The sequence below is a fragment of the Cyprinodon tularosa genome, unplaced genomic scaffold, assembly GCF_016077235.1.
Source record: "Cyprinodon tularosa strain WSP-4 unplaced genomic scaffold, ASM1607723v1 ctg1143, whole genome shotgun sequence".
Classification (NCBI taxonomy): Eukaryota; Metazoa; Chordata; class Actinopteri; order Cyprinodontiformes; family Cyprinodontidae; genus Cyprinodon; species Cyprinodon tularosa.
This window is the reverse complement of record NW_024037941.1, coordinates 46,547-68,371: the sequence shown is the minus strand read 5'-3', so window position 1 is coordinate 68,371 and position 21,825 is coordinate 46,547. Positions and strand designations below refer to the sequence as shown.

The window sequence follows — 21,825 nt, the reverse complement described above, 5'->3', positions numbered from 1 at the left end:
CTAATTTACTTTCCACTCCGATTAATCCGATCATATAACTCATTGTTTAAACCTGCCTTCTGTCTTTTTTTTTTTTTTCACCTTTGCACCTAATGCATAGATTTACTGCGTAACGCGGTATAGCCTTGCATGCTCTTTGTGTTTGAATGAATCAAAGTGTCCCTGTGCATTAACCCCTCGGTGGCCCTCACAACAAAACAAAGCAAAATGCTGACTGGAGGCCAGGCGTGCCTTGCCCCCGGCCCCTGTAACCCGTGGGTGTATTTATACCCCCATATGCGCTGTTGCTGCAGACTGTTCAGTGGATCCCTGCACCACACAGCTCATCAGTTTGGGTAGGTTCAAGGTAGCTAAAAAAGTTAACAATGCAAAACATTTATATATCTGTGGACATCCCGTGCATTCAATGAAACTTAAAAACTAGAAATTCAGAGATGTAGCTGTTGGAGTTATATATGGTGTGGCTATGTACTAAAAAAAATAGTTCTCCCTTGAATCAAGAGTTTAAAAAAAGATGAAAAAATGCAAAAAGTCACTGGAAAAGTGAATTACTGCTCATGTTAGCGACGTCAGTGCAGAGATTTGTAAGAGCAGAACTGTGAGTCTCTTACATCATGAACATCCTGACTCTTGATGTCTTTTCCTAACAGGTACAGCTGAAGAAACGGACATAATGGCTCTGACAAATCCTATGCCCATGGGCCCTTGGAAGGTAAGCTCCATGTTATGCATGTGAACAGCGGTTTCAGTCGCTACATTCTGACCTCTGCATCTGTTTGCTCTCCTCAGGTCACCGTCTATGATCAGGAGTACTTTCAAGGCAGTCGCATGGAGTTCACCGCTAGCTGCCAGAACATTATGGAGTATGGGATGGAAAACATCCGATCCCTGAAGGTGGAGTGTGGCGTGTGCGTATCCATTGATACCTTTGGTTGTTGTTTTTTTATTTATAGCTGTAAAGGGTGGGACGATCATATACTCTGTCTTTGTCACATAGCTGGGTGGGCTACGAGCATTCCAGCTTCTGTGGCCAACAGTTTGTCCTGGAGAAGGGTGATTATCCTCGCTTCGAGGCCTACAGTGGCAGCAACTCCTATCGCATTGAGAGGATGCTTTCCCTCAGGCCAATCTGCTGTGCTGTAGGTTCAACAAGAGATTCTTTTAGAAAACTTTAAGATTCCCCCGGGGCCAACTATAGCTTTGTCTCTGTCCCTTGTAGAACCACAAGGAGTCCCGCATGACCATCTTTGAGTTTGAGAACATGATGGGTCGCCAGTTTGAGCTGTGTGATGACTACCCCTCCCTGCAGGGCATGGGCTGGATCAACAATGAGGTTGGATCTATGCAGGTCCACTGTGGAGCGTGAGTTCTTCTTCCTTATGTCCAGTAACTCTCATATGCAGTTTATTTCACAGACGTGCACAACTGCTACAGCATGACTCATTGATAACATCACTGAAATATTATGTAACACTGTTGTTACTTATAAAAACAGTACATAGAAGCAACAATACACACAACATACTTCTAACGGACAGAGACAAACATCATTTACTGTAGCAGAGTGGCTTTTTCAAAGTGAATAATTCTTGTCAATATTACAAACACTGCTATTCAGAAGAGGTGAATCATTGACTGAACCCATTAATTTACAGATAAGACGTGACTGCACTTCTAATCTGACTTTAAAATGTTTTTAAGTTAACTTAAACATGTTAGAATATAGTAAACCTTTCTATAATAAGCTGCCCTAAAAGGATAGGGTGCTGTAAAAGAGAGATGTTTTCTGAAATTAGAATAGGAAATCCCTTTATTGTCCCACAAAGGAGAAATTGTGTTGTTACAGCAGCTGCAAAAGATTATAGCAGAAGTTGTCACACAAATGTGGACCTTAAAAAAGTGTGTAAAAATAACAGAATAAGTGACAGATTTAAGAAAATAAATAAAATACTGTATGGTATTTTTATAATATAATTACTCTGTATCTGCAGAATAAACAATCAATAAACAGCTGTGGACATTTTTACGGTAATGAATATGTGAAAATAGCAGCAAACACCAGAGATGTGCTTAAAATGACAGCAGCATGTTATTTAACTGACTAAGACAAAAACTGTGCAAAACTCAGCATGAATTAACAACTTATTGGGCTGTTTTAATTAACACTTCATTCTTCTCTTCGATCTCTTGCTTTGATACATGATGCAGCATTTCTCTTTAATTTCAATGTGTTGCCAATGCCTTAAAACAAAATGAAAAACTGACAGCAACTGAGCAACTTTTAGAAACAGTTTTCCACATCGGTCACTGGTATAATGGGCTCTACGCACAACTCCACTACTTCCTGAAGTTAAGGCAGCTCCTTTGTTTCTTGCCTCTCTTTACTGGATGAACTGATTAATTCAGATGTCTAACCTCAGCAAGCGGTGGAGTTGGGCATACAGTACAGCCCATTGCTAAAGCATGTCTTAACATTAACACATGCAACATTGTGATTGTAGACATTACAACATAAAAATAAATATACTCAGTATGATCCTTCATGCCATGTCTTGGTGTTTTCTTGCAGCTTTGTGTGCTATCAGTACCCTGGATACCGTGGCTATCAATACATCATGGAGTGCGACTGCCACGGAGGAGAGTACAAATGTTATCGTGACTTTGGTTCCCACGCCCAGACTCCCCAGATCCAGTCCATCCGCAGGATCCAGCACTGAAAGGGGATTTCCTTCACACCTCATTCTTCCTCCCTTTTCCCCTCTTTCCCTCCTCACATTTCCATCCCTTCTTTTCTTCTCACTGTCCCATAACCGCCAACTCTCCCAGCCCAGCTCATCCGACCGGTCGAAGCAGGACCTGGGACTGAACTTAAGGTGCTTACTGACATCAGTGGTTCCCTGCACATTTGCTGTTTTTGTTTTAAAGGACACAACATGAATAAAGGAAAGTTATTAGAAAGACAGAAGTTTGGAATGAGAGATTTGAAAACAATGTGGAATCAATCATAAAGAACGGATATTCCAGCGCGGTGACGAAAAACTTTTCCAAGGTTAACGCTCTTTTCCTTCTCCTCCAAGGATGGCCTCACTGTCATCACCATTGTCCTCTAAGCCTTAACTACCAGTCTTGGTGTTGATGTAATATCAATGACTGCTTTTGTTTAGGATAATGAATAAAGGAAATGAGCAAAAAAAAATTCAGGTTGATGATAATTATGTATTTAATGCTTTTACTTTTCTGTTTTTTTCTTCAATGAATCACTATGACATTTATTTACGGGAATTAATCAGCCAGGACTAACTACAAATGTCAGCTACCTACTTTAAAACCTACAACTCATACTTAAACCATCACATTCTGAAAATGTGTTTTTTTTCTTATAATACATGTTTTTTTAGGACATAAACATCGTATGAACCAATGAAACCCTCGCAGGAGCATTAACAAGGTTACCAAACAAATTTTACATTATGCAAAGCGTTTTTGTTAAAAAAAAAATTATGAGTGACAGATAATTTAAAAACACACTATTTTATGGTAGATAAAGATATATATAGAGATATAGATATTATATCTATCTATCTATCTATCTATCTATCTATCTATCTATCTATCTATCTATCTATCTATCTATCTATCTATCTATCTATCTATCTAGATAGATATAGATATATATAGAGATATAGATATTATATCTATATATATATATATATATATATATATATATATATATATATATATATATATATATATATATATATATATATATATATATATATATATGGTTTTTTTTTTGGAGGGGGGAGATTATTTTTATCGATGATGTGGACTGATAATGTCTGTTAAAGCCTAATAATTATATAGTTTATGTAATTACGACAGTTCCTCTGTCAGGATATATAGTTAACCTGTTCATTATGTACAAAACAGAGGTTTGGGGATGAAATAGGGGGACAGACAGAGTGGATATTTATATATATATATATATATATACATATATATATATATATATAGTAGACTATTTTGACTTACAGCACATCGTTAATTGTGTTCATTACAAAATTTGAACCACATATATGTCTGACTTCACTGTGGGGAAGACTGCAGACCTGATGGACAGATTTTATATTTTCTGCAGTTGACAGAGGAAAATAACTGTATTATTGCACAGTGGTCCAAAGTCCTCTTTTCAGATTTAAGTAAGAGTGAAGAGGGATATGTGCATGCTGTTTTAGCTCTGTGAAGTTGATTCAATGAAGGATTTGGTCACCCGTTCCATCTGCTGGGGTTACCCCACTGTGATTTATCAGGTCCAGAGTCAGTAAAACCAAAAAGCACTCTTCCCTATAGCTGGTAAGCTTTATTAGTATGCTGACTCCATTTGCCAGTTGGGCCTGGTACAAGCTCTAGACTGCTTGAACAATTACGGATGCCTGTGCTTGATTTGCCATGAAACTGGCCTGATTTACTCCCTGCTAAGAATACATCAATTCCTAAAACGAAAAACAAAAGGCATCTGAGCCAACATTGCAGGGGAGTCAGTGGCTGAATTACAACAACCTGGAATGTCTTTACCCCTTGGCAGAGGGAACAGAGTGATCACCTCATTGTCAAACTGCACTGATGTAGAGACACATACACAGCCTGTATCAAGTGCAGGGTCTATCCTGCACAATGCGTGGCCACCTACTTTCAGAATATTTACCTTTAGATTGTAAAAATCATATTTCAATTAAGAACAGTCTAAAGATATTCCAATAAAACAGAATAATTTATTTCTGGTTCTTTTTAATATAAGGCAGGGCAAGGTAATCTATATAGCACAATTCAGTAGCAAGACAATTTTAAAATGCTAATAATAAAAATAAAAACATAAAATGATAAGATGATTATATAAAAGAAAATAAATAATGATAAAATGGCTGATAATAAAAGAAAATAAAGTCAGACAGAAAACTTCAGCACAGAAAAAAGTCATTTTAAATCTAAAAATGTTAATAATCTACATTTATAGCACGTCAGGGTTACAGCACTTTTTCCAGTTTATTCCAGATTAGCTGATTATGGTATGCAGAGCAGATTTGAACCCAAAGACCTGAGATATCTGGGTGGATGGAACAAGTCTTATTAGTATTTTGGTGCAAAGCCATTCAGTAATTTACCAACTAAGTAATTTAAAATCTATTTTCTGAGATACAGGGAGCCAATGTAACGACTTTAAAACTGGGGTGATGTGCTCCACTTAGTTTTAGAGAGAACACCAACAGTAGGATTCTGATTAATGGCAGCTGTCTGATGAACTTTTTAGGAAGACTTGTAAAGACACCATTGTAGTAATTAATTCTAAAGATAAAGGCACAAATTTATTTTTCAAGGTCCTGTTGAGGAATTAGTTTTTGAATCCTGCAAATATCAAGGTTATACAAGGCTGGCTTTGATACTGTCTTTTTGTGCCTCTGAAGGTCTCAGTCCATCTCTACACCCAGATTTCCAGTCTGATTGTTTTCTTTTTCTAGCTGTAATAACTAAAGATGTGCACCAATTTTTTAACACTCTTCCTTTGTTTCATAATATATTACTTCAATTCGGTTTGGCTTCAGCTGAAGAAAATTTTGGCAGATCCATGCATTGAGCTGATCCACGTATTCTCCAGTGCTTAAATAGGTTGATAAGGTTGGAGGGAAATACAACAAGAGAATTGTTATTTCCCTTCTTCTTCAACTTCTTCTGGTCATTATTATTATTATTATTATTATTATTATTATTATTATTATTATTATTATTATTATTATTATTATTATTATTATTATTATTATTATTATTATTATTGTTATTGTTATTATTATTATTATTATTGTTATTATTATTATTATCTTATATATTACATTATATATTATATTACAAATATTATTATTAGTAGTAGTAGGAGTGGTGGTAGTAGTAGTAGTACTAGTAGTAGTAAAAAAATTAAAACAAAACAACAATTAAAATGCCTCGTACACTGAAAAACAACGAACTTTTAGGTTATCTATTTGCGACTGGGTGACGGAAGAAGTGCGACAGTTTGTTCTCCTTAACGGCTGGTGATGACATGTCAACAACAGACATGGCAACCAGCGGCAATTACTGGGAAGGTATGTAATGTTACAGGCATAAAAATGAAAAACGGCTGTGGACTTGCTCTTTTTTTGTTATCCAAAGTAAACTCTTGTTACTCATATTTATTGGCTCACATCACACGACGCGAATCAAATTGACGCTTGTCCAAATGAGAGGGTTTAATTATGTCCAAAGCTAATGTGTTAGCATGTTGACTGTTGACGTCGAAGTTCAGAAGTTTTTATTATAAAGTGAAACGCCTCGTCTTTGTTCCTCACAGTTTTGGTATTGCTGTCGACCTGTGTTTAAATATATGATAAATTAGAATAAGCAAATAAAAACGACTGCTTTTTTTAAGCTTATAACCTAAAACAATACTGAATAGTGATATTATTCTGTTTTATTCACTTAAGGCTCTGAATTTAAGCTCCAATGCTCTCAGATAGTCATATTGAATATGCCTGTTTATTTTAAGTTTTGAATGTTGTCCTACGAACTGGAAAATAGTTTAAACGATCGAATATTTTACTAAATGTAACTATTGTCTTTGCTGATGAGTACGTTGGAAAAATAGTTGATTTTCTATATAAATAAGTGCATTTAAAAGATTATTAATATACGGCTATAGAGCTGTGAAGATCAATATGTGGGCTGAAAATCCAGACAACTACAGGATCTTCACATCCGAAGTTATAGTTTGATTAATTTTCCTTCATTCCAGTTAAGCTTGAGCAATTGCTGCAGAGTCACATTCTTTATTGCATTGTTAAATATTTAGTTTGTTATCACAAATATCTGTTGTATCTGCTAATATTTTCCCAGCATGTTTCTCAATTTCTTCACTCAGATTTACGTAAGCAGGCCAGGCAGCTGGAGAACGAGCTGGACCTCAAGCTGGTCTCCTTCAGCAAGCTCTGCACGAGTTACCGCAGCAACTACAGCAGCGGCCATGACCAGCAGGCAAGAGACAGCAGGTGCCAGCAAAGCTTTTCAATATTCATAATGAACATTACAAACATATTTATAATGCAAACAAATGGATGATGAACCTTCAATAAAAGGTATTTTATTTACACTAAAGTACGTGGCCTCAAGATTTGAAACTGACAGTTCTTTAAAAAAAAATGTATGTTACTTTTTTAATGACATTTTGCCTTTATTTTTGGTTGCAATGCAGAGGAAGCAGGGTTACAGGGGAACGCCGTTTTTTTTACATTGATTTTTGTGTCATTTGGAGCCGTTCTGAAGATATTCCGTTAGGTTATATCCAAGAAACATCTTCCTATGGGCAACGAGTTGAAGGCACAAACTAAACTGTTCATAATTTATTTGTATGGTACACCAGCATTCATAACATGTAGGCGAATCACTGTCCCCCAGACATCCACAGTTATATTTTTATATCTATATCTTTTAAAAACGAAGCGAAGTGGGTATCTTCAGAACAGCTCCAAATGACACAAAACTCATATGGGAGAGTAGAACATGATGTAATAACGTGAAATCAAGGGCCCTATGTAAAAAAAAAAAATGGCGTTCCCCTTTAATAGTTATTAGAAAAAAAATAACCAAGTGAAATAGAATAGATGTATAGATATTGTCCCACAGTAAGGACAGAAACCGCATTAGAGCAGAAGAAAAACACAGATATGAAGAATATGCATACAGACACAGACACATGTGAGACATTATTAATTAAATTGCAATTGTTTTGAACATTGAATTATGGTTTCAGCATAATTTTGCCATTTTGAAAGCATTTGTTGGTAATGTTGGAAATGTTTAAAAAAGACCAGAACCCACCAATACCAAAGGCAATTAAGATATGTTGTGTGTCCCTAAGAAAAATGGTAAAATCACTGAATTGATAAAGTAAAAAAAATTAAAAAAAGAAGAAAAAGCTACTGTCAGTCGCAGGGGTCGGCAACCCAAACTGCTCAAAGAACCATATTGGACCAAAAAAAAATAAATACATTTGTCCGGAGCCGCAAAAATTTAAAAGTATTATATACACCTCTTATGGAAACACGGGCTCTAAGCGTATTATCCAACTATAGAAAAGGACTTTGTGGCCTTAAATATATAATAAGCATTCATGATTAAATGTTTATCCCCGAGCTAATGTCACATAGCAGCATGAGGTTAGGGACGAGCAGTAAATGCTACCATCGCGCGCTGTGTCATCGCGCGCTGCTTAACCGCCCTTCACCGCGCGGTTTAAGTTTTGTTGTATTGATGAAATGATAGAAACACAATAAAGGAATCTTACTATGGTGGACGTGTTTCTGTTGAGAGCAACAGAGCAATTTATCCAGAAGTTCTGCAATCACACCTTTTCTCTTCCTCCCAGCTTTTTGGTCGGCTGCATATTTAGCCTTCCCTGGAAATGCCTTTCCAAATTTTTATTTTTATTTTTTGCCAACCTCTCATTACCAAGCAAAAATGCAGCCAATCCTTCCACATTGATAATGAAAGAAAATGATTCGGTTCATTCTTTGAATCCTCTTTTCTCATCAGCTATCTTCCTTTTTTCCCCTTTGGGATCCATGGTCCGAGACATGACGCAAATTATTGTTTAAATTTAATTATTATACAAATGTTTACAGCATTGGAAAACATAACTATTTTTTGTTTGACCTCCTGCACACCATATTAAAAAAAAAATGTTCCGAAGCCGCGGGTTGCCGACCCCTGGTGTAGAGGCTTTACAGGCTATGTGTAAAGTATTATTATATCATTATTTGAACCTTGAAGTTCTTTCTATCTCCATTCTGTCAATCAGGTCTGAATCCTTCCAGGACAATATGCTGGTAGCCATGACCTCCGAAGTGGAGCAGCTCTTGAATAAAGTAGGTCACAGATCCCTTCTGCCATCATATCGTGGATAAATGTAACACTGAAAAGTATTTTCAGTGAATGTTGGAAAAAACAGATGTTTAAAATAATAGCCAATCATTTTCATTATACATTTTCCTGAATTGTATGCTTTTTTTAATTAGGAGTTAAATGATTAAAGGTCACTGTTCTTTGATATTTGCATGCAGCTTTCAGCGGTCAATGACAAGATGGCGGAGTACACAAACAGTCCTGGAGCGTTGTCGCATAATGCAGCGTTGATGCACACCTTACAAAGGCACAGAGACATTTTACAGGTACTAGCTGCTGGATGCTTCTTTTTGTTTGAGGACAAAAGTAAATATTGACTAAAGACTAAATGTTCTCCACTGTGTGAGATATTACAATCTACTAATGTTTCATCTTCTAGGACTACACACACGAGTTTCACAAAACTAAAAGCAACTTCCTCAGCCTTCGGGAGCGGGAGGACCTGCTGGGTTCGGTTCACAGAGACATCGAGTGAGCAGCTCCATACACATGCACAGACGTTTCAAACTCAAAGCAGAAACTGTGTTTCAAACTCAGGGTAGAAAAACATTTAGCAATTTAGTTTGTGATTGGGCAGATCACAGTTGGAGGTATTCATTTTGGTATTTTATTTTCTGTTCTTTTAAAGTAAACTGACAGTTTAGGTTATTTTTAGTCGTTTTCACAATTTATTGTCTCAATTTTCCCTGTGGGTATTTGCTTTTTCAGTCTTCGCCAGCAGGAGGCAGAGATGTGCCACTTTTTGTCTTTTTTTTCAAAGCCCCCCTCCTATGTTAAAGTCCACTCTTCCTTCTATCATCTTTCATACACTAATAAGAGACATCTCCTTTCATTAAGACTTCCCTTCTCCTTTTCTCTGGATCTCTATCCCTCCCTCACTGTCAGTTTCCCCCTTCTTCTCTTGGGGATATCTTTCCCTAAGTGCCTTCTACAGTAAATCAAACCACAAGGCTTTCATTCAGCCCCCGTAGGGAGAGAGTGGTTACATGTGGCCGGCCCTGTCCGGAGAAATGCTGCAACAGAGTGGGAGAGGGAGGAAAATACGGATAGATGGAGGGAGGCGAGACGTGTCGTGATCTGAAGCTGACTGATTACAGAATGGATGAAAGTGAATTTTAATTATTTCTGGTTAATGATAAGGCTGGCGAGGGGTGTGGCGGCAGAGCAGATAATAGGTGATGAATTGAAAAGATGATTGTCTGGTTATGAGGAGGATGGTGTAAATAGGAGAGTATGCTTTGGGTGAAGCAGGGAAACTAACTTCTTCTGTGCACCAAAGTAACACAGTGTTCATCATGTTGCTCATGTTGTCAGATTTTTTTTGCTAATCTACTATTTCAGATTTCTTTTTTTTATATTTTCTTTAAAGCTGTTTTATTGTTTATTTTCCCATTTATTTCTCTTGCCTCTTCTCTCTCTTTTGCCAATCAGATCCTACAAGAGCAACTCAGGGGTGAACAACAGAAGGACCGAGCTCTTTCTGAAGGAACATGAACATCTACGGAAGTAAGAGGCTTTCAGAAAGTCACCTTTTCTTTCTCCCTCCTAAATAAATTATGCTTAGTCTGTGTCTAAAACATCTTCCACATCTTTTACAGTATTTATTTTGCAAATTAAAAAACGTTTTAAGGTTTTAAATAAAATAACCAAATCTACCGTATTTTCACGACCATAAGGCGCACCGTACTAAAAGGCGCAGTCTCAGTTATGTGTCCCATTTCTGTATTTAACACACACATAAGGCGCACCGGACTATAGGGCGCGTTTTTTATATACAGGTACATGTCCTCTACTACCTTTAAATACCTCTACTGCGTATTTAAAAATACAGCGGGGGCAAAACTGAGTATGACTGTGCTTTATTCATGTATTTATTACAAAGTATTAATCAAACCTGGGAGCTGGCCGTGAGACAGACACATCGCAGATGACACCGCGCTGTGATCACTCCTAAATTAACTTAAAATCCTGAAACCTGCCGACGGAATATGTTCGCTTTTATGGGTGCCTGCAGTTTAAATTATTTAGATGAAAAACACCTGCCATCCACCGCGGTGAACCTGGAGGCTACCCAGCCTAGAGGCTGCTGATGAAGGGATTTCTGCTGTCAGCGCACCGCTGGTATGTGGGGGTCTGAGCGCCTCCGACAGAAATAGATAATCTGGATGAACTGACTGCAATTATTAAGTTTTCAGGTGGACTTTCTCACTTAAAAACATATTAAAACTACTTTATTCCCACTGATCACAGCAAATATAGCTGCAAGATTTAGATTATTTAGCTGAAAAAACACCTGCCAGCCACCGCGGTGAAGAGGAGGAGACCCGCCCAGAGGCTGCTGTTGAATTAAGTTTTCAGGTAGAAAAATAGAGCGGGAGCAAAACTGAGTATGATTGTGCTTTATTCATGTATTTATTACAAAGTATTAATCAAACCCATGAAAGTCATCATCCTCTGTTTCTGAATAAAACAGCTGCGCTAAATCAGACATGCACATTTCCCCTTCTTCGCTGTCAGAGTCACTTTCCGTGCAGCGCAGCTCCTCAGAAATAATGCCGGCTTTTGCAAAAGCTTGAACAACAGAGCCAGCAGACACGTTAGTCCAAGCATCTACAATCCATCCGCAAACGGTGGCGTAACTCGCCCGGCGCTGCCTTCCACTTATCCTGAAACTCTGTCTGTCATCCATCGCTCCCACGCCGCTCGCAGCCTTACTTTGAACGGCCGCTTCACACCGATGTCGAGCGGTTGAAGCTCCTTTGTCAGACCCCCGGGATAACGGCGAGCACAGTATCCATTTTATTCACCTTTTTTTTCACATCGGCTGTGAGATGGGCATGCAGCGATGGTGATGCGTGGAAAAAACCACCTGGTCTCCTCACATAAGCTACACCTCCCTCAGCTACGCTTTCATCATCTCCTCATCCATCCAGCCTTTTCAATTTGCGTTAATATCATATGTCATCAGAGCGCTGTGTCTGTCTCGCTGTCAGCTCCCAGATCAGCTTCTCTGATTGGTTGATGCGGCGTGTCCAGCAGCAAAACTTCAATTTTTCCATCTCGAGCTGCAGGACCTTTTGCTGCACCTATACGCGCGTCAACCATTGACTTTGCATGTAAACTCGCTGCTTCTGCTGCACCTGCTGGGTCCGGTTCACACCGATGTCGAGCGGTTGAACAGCGAGCACAGGGTTAATTTGTTTCCCCATGTTTTTCACATCAGCTGTGAGATGGGCACGCATGGAGTTACATATTAACAGCGATGGTGATGAGTTGGAAAAAAAAAACACCTTTTTTACTGCTTTTCAGTTTTTTATTTGTTAAAAAAAAAGGTAAAATATCCAATAAACTTCATTCCACTTCATGATTGACTTGACTTCACACAGAATTACAATTTTATATATTTATGTTTGAAGCCTAAAATGTGGCAAAAGGTTGAAATGTTCAAGAGAGCCGAATTTTGCAAGGCGCTGGAAATGTTTCCCAACCTCAGAGAATCCCAAGTATCAGAAGCACTCTGCTGTCATCTAATTTAGTTTTATCTAATTTAGCTAATTTGCAAACTAACTACCAATACAACTATTCTATAGTTTAATTAACAATTGCTGCTTTATTCAGACTCTGCCTGACAGCAAAAAAAGCTCTGAATAAATTTAGACTAATTTTATATTTGTTAACAGTTTAATCACCTAATGTGTAATGTTTTACAAATAGTATTTTTTTTTTCTTTTCTTTTTTGGGGTCCAAACATCATTGCTGCACATTGCAATCAATAAACAGTGGATCAAGAATTTGACAGATCAAAAAGTTTGTGTTGTTTAAGTGTTTAATCTGCACTTTAGATTGAAGTGGTCCGTCTACATCCTAGGCTCCTTTTTCACTGGATAATCTAAAACAACTCATGTAATAAATACATTTCTTCTCTGTGTGCTTTTTTGTGTCACTTTTTCAAAAAACTGAAGCCTGAATTTTAAGGAATTTAGGGCCATCCTGGATATAATGTTAACGTGCACAGTTCCATTTTACCTCCAAGCAATCTCTATAAGTCAAGCCTAAGAATATTAAAACCACCCAATCAGTTATTACAGGACCTCAGAGTTTAGAATAATATAGTGGGTTATTTTCAGGGCTACTTTTACTTCATAAATTAAAGACATGGATGATTCTATGCATAAAAAAACAACAAAAACTAAAATCCGAAGTCAACTAAATAAAAATAAAAACCCAAAAATTTTCTTTCTATAAACATTAGATAATTTGGAGCAATAACTCTCCTTATATTTTAATTAAACACCTCACCGTGTTCCATGTAGGATAGAGCTCCGTGTAGGATTATACCCTGACTTTTAACCTGAAGGGAAAGAGGTAGAAATGTCAATATTAGAGAAACCCTACTGTCTGCCTAAATCTTTAATTTTATACCAGTGAAGACAACCTTACCAGCTTAAACTGAGGAGGTTTTAGGGGAACTAATATTTACTTTTGTGCAAACAGTTAGAGAGGGAGATAGAGGTGATTTTAAAGGGCAGGTAGAGTTGGATATCATATTGCTATTTGATGCCACACTTTAATGATGGCTACCTGCTGTGTCACTTGTTTGCAGTGCAAATACTATAGGGGGAAAAAGCTCCTCACCCTGTGTCGTCCCTTTAAAGGTTCTTCCATTTGCAACCAAAGGCAATAGATCATCAAAAACAAAACAAAGGAGCGGCCAAATCGACAGTTTAATGTATTCTGAGATGAAAGGAGTGTATTTGGTGAGCTCAGCAGCCTGTAATGGTCTGACCAGAAGCAGCTGGAGGATGCTGACGTGTACGGACCATGCGCTGATATGGTTTAGATGGTTGTGATTTGATGGGTTATGCAGTTTTACTTGCAGCAACTGAAAATCTACAACCAATTTCTCAGAAAATTAGAACATTAAACCAGTTAAGGTATGTTTTAAACAGGAATGTTATCTTATGTAGGGGAGTGGTGGCCTAGTGCTTAGAGCATTGCGCTTGGAATCCAGAGGTTCTGAGTTCACTTAACCCCACACTGCTCCCTAGGCGCCACACAATGGCAGCCCACTGCTTCCCAAGGGCATGGGTCAACTGCAGAGGTAAATTTCTCCAATGTGAGATTAATAATAGTACATTTATATGTTATGAACTACATGATAGCCGGGCATACTGCTTACTTAGCAGAGAGCCACCGACATGGAATAAATGAATACAAAAGGATTTTTTTTATTTATTTCCGTTTTTGCTCTTATGTAATATTCAGTCGAGAAGTTGAATTTTGACTGTTAATGAGCAGAAATGCATCCTAGATATATGACAATAAAACCCAAGTTCATAAGTTAAACTTTTTTTTATTTGAATTGCAATCATAGATTAACTTTCTGATGATATTCTGATTGATTAAGCTGTGACTGTAATTATTTGAGACTCAATGTTGCTTATAAAAGCTCCTCATGCCATATTTTCAGCAGCTATGCAGATCAGAACATTTTCATCAGTGTAGCATTTAATATTTATGTGTAACTAGAAGACCCTTTCATCCATTGGTCATGCATATGAGGATAAAACTATGTAGTTCATATGAAAGGTAACAAAACAAAGCTAACAATAAAGCATGTTGGAATCTTTAAACTGCACCAACATCATTTTTGTGGAACGTGAAACTTGATGATTTTATAAAGCAGGTACGTTGCCTGCTGTTACCATGCAGGGTGCAGATGGATACTGACACTGGTTTCCACTTTGCCTCACACCCATTTAGCCTAATGCAATTATATTAGAGCTGCAGCCTGCTAGACATGTGCATAAAGGGATATGGAGTTCTTTGGTCATGTAGGGTTGTGTCATTTCACGAGAGGAATATTTCCATGTGTATTTCTTTTTTAACTAAATAATTCATAACTGTTTGGACTGACTACATGACAGAATTAATTCTTTCAAGTTTTTCTGTTTTTGCACAGTCAACCTAGAGATAGTTTTTTTTTTATATATATATATTTATGTTTATTTGATGCCTGAGACCAGGCTTCACTCTGATCTACTTTTTGCTAAAGTGTGTAGAGTGGTTTTTGTTCTCCAGAATATAAGCAAAAATTGGATCATGTTAAAAGCAGAACTCAGTGCCAGCTAATGTAGGCTTAGCAGAAAAGGCGGAGGACAGCAGTGAATAGACAGTAGGAGACAGATAGATGGAGAAAATATAAAGCTCTGTATTGATTTTTGGTCTCCAGTGGAGTCTGACAGGATGCACACTGCTGCCTTTCTCTGCTCTTTCAGCTCTGGACTGAACACTTCATTTTTCTATCCGTCACTTATCCGGGCTGCTAATGGCTGCCTGCTGAAGCACTGATGTGTGCGTTCAAGTTCGCCGTCTTTCTTATATACGCCTGGTATCCTTACTTGCATCTAAAGCAAACTAGAAAGAGGCCTGTGCTCTAATATGTAAATGTGTCCAGTGAAAATATGTTGCACAGAATAATTGATGCTCACTTCTACGGTGACTCACTTTACAGGATTCTGAAAGAGGCTTTAAAAAAAATAAATCTTCATCTCATCTCCACACGCTGCAAAAAAAAATGAGTAAATTTTTTCTTGAATTAAGGATTGGAGTGAGACACTTTGCCAATGGAACAAGACGATTTACACTTTAAACAAGAAAAAAACAATTGCATTGTCTTATTCCAAGTGCATAATATCTAGATACCTTATTTTAAGAGTAAAAATACTCATTCCATTGGCAAATCATCTTATTTACCTGCTCAAATTAAGGGTAAATAGACTTAATTTAAGACAGTTTTACTCATTTTGAGATCGTTTTTGCAGTGCAGTAGCACAGACAGATTCCAGCACCCCAGATTAGGACGAGTTGAAATTAAAATTAACATATTTTAAACGATTATTGCAGTAATATAACATCAAACTGTTATATTTTCGGAGACTGCATTTTTAAGTAAATTTAATATTGTGTTTTAATTATTTTAAATCACCATTGCCATAATTATGTCACAATCCCTTGAATTAAGTGCTACTGAAGCACATTTAAATTCATTCCTAATTTGGAAGGGTTACATTCCCACTTGGTCTGGACCTTTTCTACAGGAGAAAATACCAAAACCCTTTTTTTTTATTTTCTCTGCAAATAGGGTGATAACACACGCTGGTTTCCCCATTTTATCCAATGGGAGCGATTATTGCCAGAGTATTTTTTTTTTTTTACAAGTTATCGCTCTTTTGCAAAAGATGGAACATGAAAGAAAATGAAAAGAGTAAAGTCTTGTGTTTCTCTGATTTTAAATATGTAAAGAAACAGAGGTTAAAAAAATTTAATATTGTAGACCCAGAACCAAAACAGAAGCTAATTATCGGACAAAATCAGTCTTCTTCAACTGTGGGCAGACCTGAAGAGAAGATCGGTTTACCAGAATCTAACAGAGAGAGAGATGAGAGAATCCAAAGATGCCTGAAGAATAGAAAGAATGATTGAAAACTAAGTTGATAGAAGAAGTGTAGAGAGAATTAAGTACTATATCATTTAAAAAAACAGACATTTTATTAACAGGTGAGGTTTTGTAACTAGAGATTGACTTTTTCTACATGTTTCAGTTTATTCAGTGCCAGTTCTGTCTCTCTCTAAAGTTTTTTTTTTTTTTAAACCTCTCAGCGGGTCATTTTACACATAAGCACTTTGTCTTTAACTTGTCCGATAGAGCTCGACTTTTTAATCTGGTTTCTCTTTTCGTTCACAGCTCAAATAGTCTCATCGACAATGCAATAAGGTAAGCTTTATTGCTCCATCCACTCCTCCCTCCCCCTCTTCTCTCCCTTTACTCCCACACATCACGAGGAATCCCAGCTCCTTCTGGTCGATTAAAGCCGACTTTCTAACTTTTTAGCTAATTAGCCAAGACCGTAAATGCTGTGTAATATGATCTGGCAGAGGCAGATATATTTCTCCATTTCTGCTGCTGATCCATAATGCTTTCTCTTCCTCCAGCATCGCCATGGCTACAAAGGAGAACATCACATTTCAGCGTGGGATGCTGAAGTCCATTCAAACAAGGGTCACAACTTTGGCCAGTATCCTTTCAGCTCTGAAATCGATTCTGCTTTTCTCTCACTGTTGGATTCACATTTTTTTAGATCTTTGTCCTCTCAGCATTTCTGCAATAACTGTATCATTTTGACTCCTTTATACTTTTTTTTCAGTATTTATTGCATGAGTATGTTAGGAGTCCGACTAATGGGCTTGTTTTTCGGCCTGCGGCTATTCGTCTCTTACTTACTGCAAGGAAAGCAGGCTCGGCTCATATCTTAATTATTTTCCCTTCACTGGTTCCCTCCCCTCAGATCGTTTCCCTGCTATCAACAGCCTCATCCAGAAAATCAATTTGCGAAAGAGGAGGGACTCTTTAATCCTAGGTGGAGTGATTGGCATCTGCACCATTCTACTTTTGCTCTACACTTTCCACTAAATTATTGTCTGTAACTCAAATTGAGTGTTGCCAAGAGATCTATACGCTTTCCTGTATTGTAAACCCAATAAAGTTATGTTTAATTTGTACATTGCTGCTTATTTTCTTGTAAGGTGAACATTATAAATGCATAAAGAGATTTTACTGGGATGCCGTACTGTTGATGTACGATTTTGTTAATTAAAAGGTGGTGAGCTTTCAAATGGGTCATGCTCAGTCAAGTTTATTTCAGCCATGCAAAAACTATGGCACAGAAAAACCAGTCATACAGTATGAATGTATAAACATGAACATCAGAGTGCCGACATCAGTGCATATAAAGGGAAACGCCCTGTTTCATTGTTTATCGTGTATTGTAAACATCTACACAGCTAAGTGGAAGCCAACCAGGAATTGGTACAATTGATCAAGTTAGCACGCAAAAGCAGAGCATCACACCATAAGAGCAGAGAGGTTGATAAATGTGCTTTAAACTAGAGATGCACCCCAACAATCAGCTATACATCTGAATCAGACTTTTTTTTCTTCTCGTGATGAGCGGATCAAATACGGGAAAGTTTTCACATGTTTAACCAGGAGTGTCCAAAGCAAGGCCCCTGGGGTCATTGGCAGCCGTCTGAATGATTTTGTGGCCCCTTCAGTTCAAATCAATGCTTCCAACCTGCCCAGACAGCTGCGCGGGGAGTCATTTGAAGAAGTTTTTCACTGAAATTACAATCTTAACTTATATTTGGTTAATAATGCTTTTTGATTATAATTTTTAACCTTCTCACAATTACTCAAGGCACACTTTGGAGCAGCTGTTTGTTAAACTTTGCTAAATAGAGCACTAAATCTTTCTTTTTTTGGACTATTAAATTGAAAAAAAAAAAAACAACAGCAATACCCCCCAAAACAAACCATAGTATTCCTTTAAAAATAAATTCAGATCTATAGGTCTCCTCCTTCATTAAAATGTCAATCATTTTTTTTTGCATATCTAATCAGATGAGTATATCCTTCTCCCATGGATTATGAGTACTTAAAAAATAATAGTATATCCAAGGAGAAAAGGCTGTAAATGCACCAAATCAACAGCATGTGATTCATTTTAGGACGTTTATAGTAAATAAAAGGGTCAAATCCAAAACAAGTGCAGCACAAAGACTAGTATCAGGCGATTAGACCCCAAAGGACACTGGGAAATCATAATAGCCAAAAATATATATATATATATATATATATATAATCCTGATCGGTGCATCTCCATTTTAAACTTATTGTAAACAGATATTTTTTTTCCCCCTCAGCCATATAAGTTCAGTCAGTCTTTGTAAAACAGAGCAGGCAGGTGTTGCATTCTGTCTTTTTCTTTCTATCGCTTCAATCTCCATTTCACACTTTTTTTTTATGGTAGTCCTTACATCCCTACCTTAGCTCTTATTTACCTCAAAGTCCCACTAGTTTTGTATCTGGAAGGGTTTGCCCTTTCTTAACATATCCCTTTATTCCTGAGTTTGTGGGATTATCAAGCAGGACTGTTTCCTGAAAAGGATACATGACGTAAACCATGTTTTCTTCATACTCTTTTCATTTTTGGTCCATAGCAGAAAATCAAAAGAAAAAAAAAGTGCACATTGGAATTCCTTCAGACTTTTTTTCCAGCTCCTATGTTGTGCTTGTGATTCTTCAGTCTTCATCAATCTGAGATCCTCTTTCCTTTGTGCAAATGTGGGATCTGGTGTAGTTAAAGGAAGCTCTTTCCATTCGCCTGGATTCAGTTTTTTTGGGTCTCTGAGAGAAATAGAAAAAAATATCACACATTGATATCAACCTATACTGATTCTGCACTTTATATGCGTGTTGGATGGTTGTCTCCCATACCAAAGTTAAACACTATGAAGAGGATTACAGCCACACCCAGCAGCATTGCCAGAGCGCTGAGCAGCATGGATAAACGCCCATACTTTCTTGCTCCTTCAATGTCTCCAGTGTGGAGAACTGACCTCGACTGATGGGAAATGAAAACACATGAATCATTACTTATTTAAATGCAGACCTGGAGGAAAACCAACTGTGGTGCTAATACAAGTATAATAAACTGATAGAGAGTCAATGAAAACTGTAAACTCACCACACTTGCATACCACAAGGCACAGATGTTGAGCGGCACCGCGGGGCAGAAGCAGGACAGGATGGCCAGCCAGAGGTAACTCGGGGGCGTGGAGCCCTGTGGCACCGGGGAGGAGAGCTGACCCAGGCTGAGCCTGGAAGTAGACCTGGGTGGGGCCGTCAGCTGCCCGAAAGAGCCTGACTTTAGCGGGGATCTGTGTCCGTTTTGCTCCGCGTTCAGGGAGCGGACGCTGCCTCTGGTGTTCAGAGAAAAGGAGTCGGATGGTTTAAGGTTGCTCTCCCCGGTGGGCTCGGTGGGGGCTTTGCTCAGCAGCTTCTCGGTGTCCTGGAAGTCGGTAGGGTTGGAGACTTCCCTCTCACCCAGGCCACTCTTCTCGAAGGCTGCATCAGTGTTGATAGCCATCGCTGAGCGGTTGGAGTCTAAGTTGTCCCGCTGATGGAGGTGCTGAAGAGTCTTCCCTCGGATGTTCTCCTTTGGGGGTCATCAGATTAAAGTATACAAATTCAGAGAGCAGCCTATTTAATTAAGCAGTCTAACTCCATCCAGATTCCTTATTGATGAACGCGATGTTATTGATGTCTCTGTCCCTCTGGCGTTTAGTTGCCAGTCACGCACGCCTCGCTTTTTACCCCCCACCCTCTGGTGTCAGCTCTGTGAGGTATTACCGCATCCATCCCTCACATCACCAGAGATGAAGTCCCACTTAACTACCAGGCGAGGTATGGTGCAGGCAAAAAAATAAAAAATAAAAGAAAAAATCAGCGATTAAACATCCTTTAAAGTGAATACGAGCGGTGCGTAAAAGCTTTCCATTTACGCGCGGGAGCAGCAGCTTGATCAGCATCCAGAACGCAGCCAAGTCCGTGTAATGGAGGAAGAGAGGAAAGTAAGCATGGGATAACAAACCTTTCAGAATATTCTGGATCTGCTGACTGCAAACTTCAGCCATGTTGAGATTTTTAAGTGGAGCCTCGGCGTCCGTTTTGGCAAAGTAGCTCAGATGACCGGTGAAAACTTTAGTAAATGCAAATATCTAATATACAACTGCTTTGTGTTTACAAGCGAGGAGGATTTATTTATTTATTTTGACTTCAACAGGGCCAACCCAAGACTCTATTGAGGACCCTAGCTGAGTTTTATTTTAAATTTAAGTTCCATTTCACCCAAATTACTATAACACTCAATAGGATACACCATTGGAATAATCACACTTGGTTTTAGACATTTTGTTTTCTTTTTTAATTAGCAAACAAAAATATTTTGTATATCGATCGAAATTTGGATTGATTTAACTTTTTATCTTAACATGATCATTTCATTTTGATGGTTTACAAGAATGGACTGGAAGGAAGAAAATACTAGAGCATAAATGGGCTTTTTATACGGAAGAGGATTAGGGCCACTGAAAAAAAAAACTAACTGATTTTTAAATTTTAGTTCAGTTTAACATATAATTCTGACTTTTTTCTCAGAATTCTGACTGTAATCTCAGAATTCTGACTTTTTCTCAGAATTCTGACTTTAATCTCAGAATTCTGACTTTTTTCTCAGAATTCTGACTTTAATCTCAGAATTCTGACTTTTTCTCAGAATTCCGACTTTAATCTCAGAATTCTGACTTTTTTCTCAGAATTCTGACTTTAATCTCAGAATTCTGACTGTATTCTGACAATAAAAAAGTCAGAATTCTGAGATTAAAGTCAGAATTCTGACTTTTTTCTCATGTTAAACTGAAATAAAATTTAAAAATCAGTTAACTTTTTTTTTCAGTGGCCCTAATCCTCTTCCGTATTTTTAAGTATAATAACAGAGATGTTTGTATTTCTTACCTTCCACTGATCTGATAGAAACACAGTAGGACTATTTTATAAGGGGAGGCTACAGGTAACTCATCCTGTAACTAATCTGCCACAGAGACTCATCCTCCGCCGACATGAAAACAGACACATGTTGCTGCTCACCTCACCCCTGGTAGAAACTACATCACAGGGATTTCCTAACTGAATCCAGCTGTAAGCTCTTTCAATTGACTCATTAAAGGAATAGTACACCCAAAACATGATTAGCCTTCATTTTCTACTCACCCCCATGCTGAACAACACTCTGGAGTACTTTTTTGATATCTCAAATGCATCTGGAGATCTGGGAGGCTTCTTGCTGTCTGCTGACATTCAAATAATGGAGGTCTATGGCGCCCGAGGCAGAAAGGTCCATAAAAGTCCACAAAAAACGTTTCAATATTCCTCCATACTGC

At 37.9% G+C, this 21,825-nt stretch overlaps 3 protein-coding genes across 4 annotated transcripts; 2 read left to right on the top strand and 1 right to left on the bottom strand.

Moving 5' to 3' along the window:
- Window positions 1-245: 245 nt before the first annotated feature.
- Window positions 246-3,196, top strand: LOC119796190 (beta-crystallin A3-like). 2 transcript variants are annotated; one of them, XM_038304623.1, is made up of 6 exons: window positions 246-335; window positions 651-712; window positions 790-908; window positions 998-1,139; window positions 1,220-1,362; window positions 2,570-3,196. In XM_038304623.1, exons 2-6 carry the CDS (start codon window positions 674-676, stop codon window positions 2,715-2,717), a joined length of 591 nt encoding a protein of 196 aa, XP_038160551.1. In that variant the 5' UTR covers window positions 246-335; window positions 651-673; the 3' UTR covers window positions 2,718-3,196. The 2 variants fall into 2 exon arrangements, with proteins under 2 accessions (XP_038160551.1, XP_038160560.1); XM_038304632.1 differs by having other exon boundaries at window positions 328-346; window positions 2,570-2,717.
- A 2,856-nt stretch (window positions 3,197-6,052) lies between these two features.
- On the top strand, window positions 6,053-17,665 carry LOC119796170 (Golgi SNAP receptor complex member 1-like). The gene is made up of 9 exons (XM_038304605.1): window positions 6,053-6,134; window positions 6,947-7,073; window positions 8,882-8,948; window positions 9,144-9,251; window positions 9,365-9,456; window positions 10,417-10,491; window positions 16,733-16,762; window positions 16,981-17,063; window positions 17,334-17,665. Exons 1-9 carry the CDS (start codon window positions 6,092-6,094, stop codon window positions 17,456-17,458), a joined length of 750 nt encoding a protein of 249 aa, XP_038160533.1. The 5' UTR covers window positions 6,053-6,091; the 3' UTR covers window positions 17,459-17,665.
- LOC119796180 (trafficking regulator of GLUT4 1-like) lies at window positions 17,662-20,395 on the bottom strand. The gene is made up of 3 exons (XM_038304615.1): window positions 19,572-20,395; window positions 19,322-19,448; window positions 17,662-19,231 (listed from the first exon to the last, which is right to left on the bottom strand). Exons 1-3 carry the CDS (start codon window positions 19,971-19,973, stop codon window positions 19,215-19,217), a joined length of 546 nt encoding a protein of 181 aa, XP_038160543.1. The 5' UTR covers window positions 19,974-20,395; the 3' UTR covers window positions 17,662-19,214.
- Between the last annotated feature and the right edge of the window lie 1,430 nt (window positions 20,396-21,825).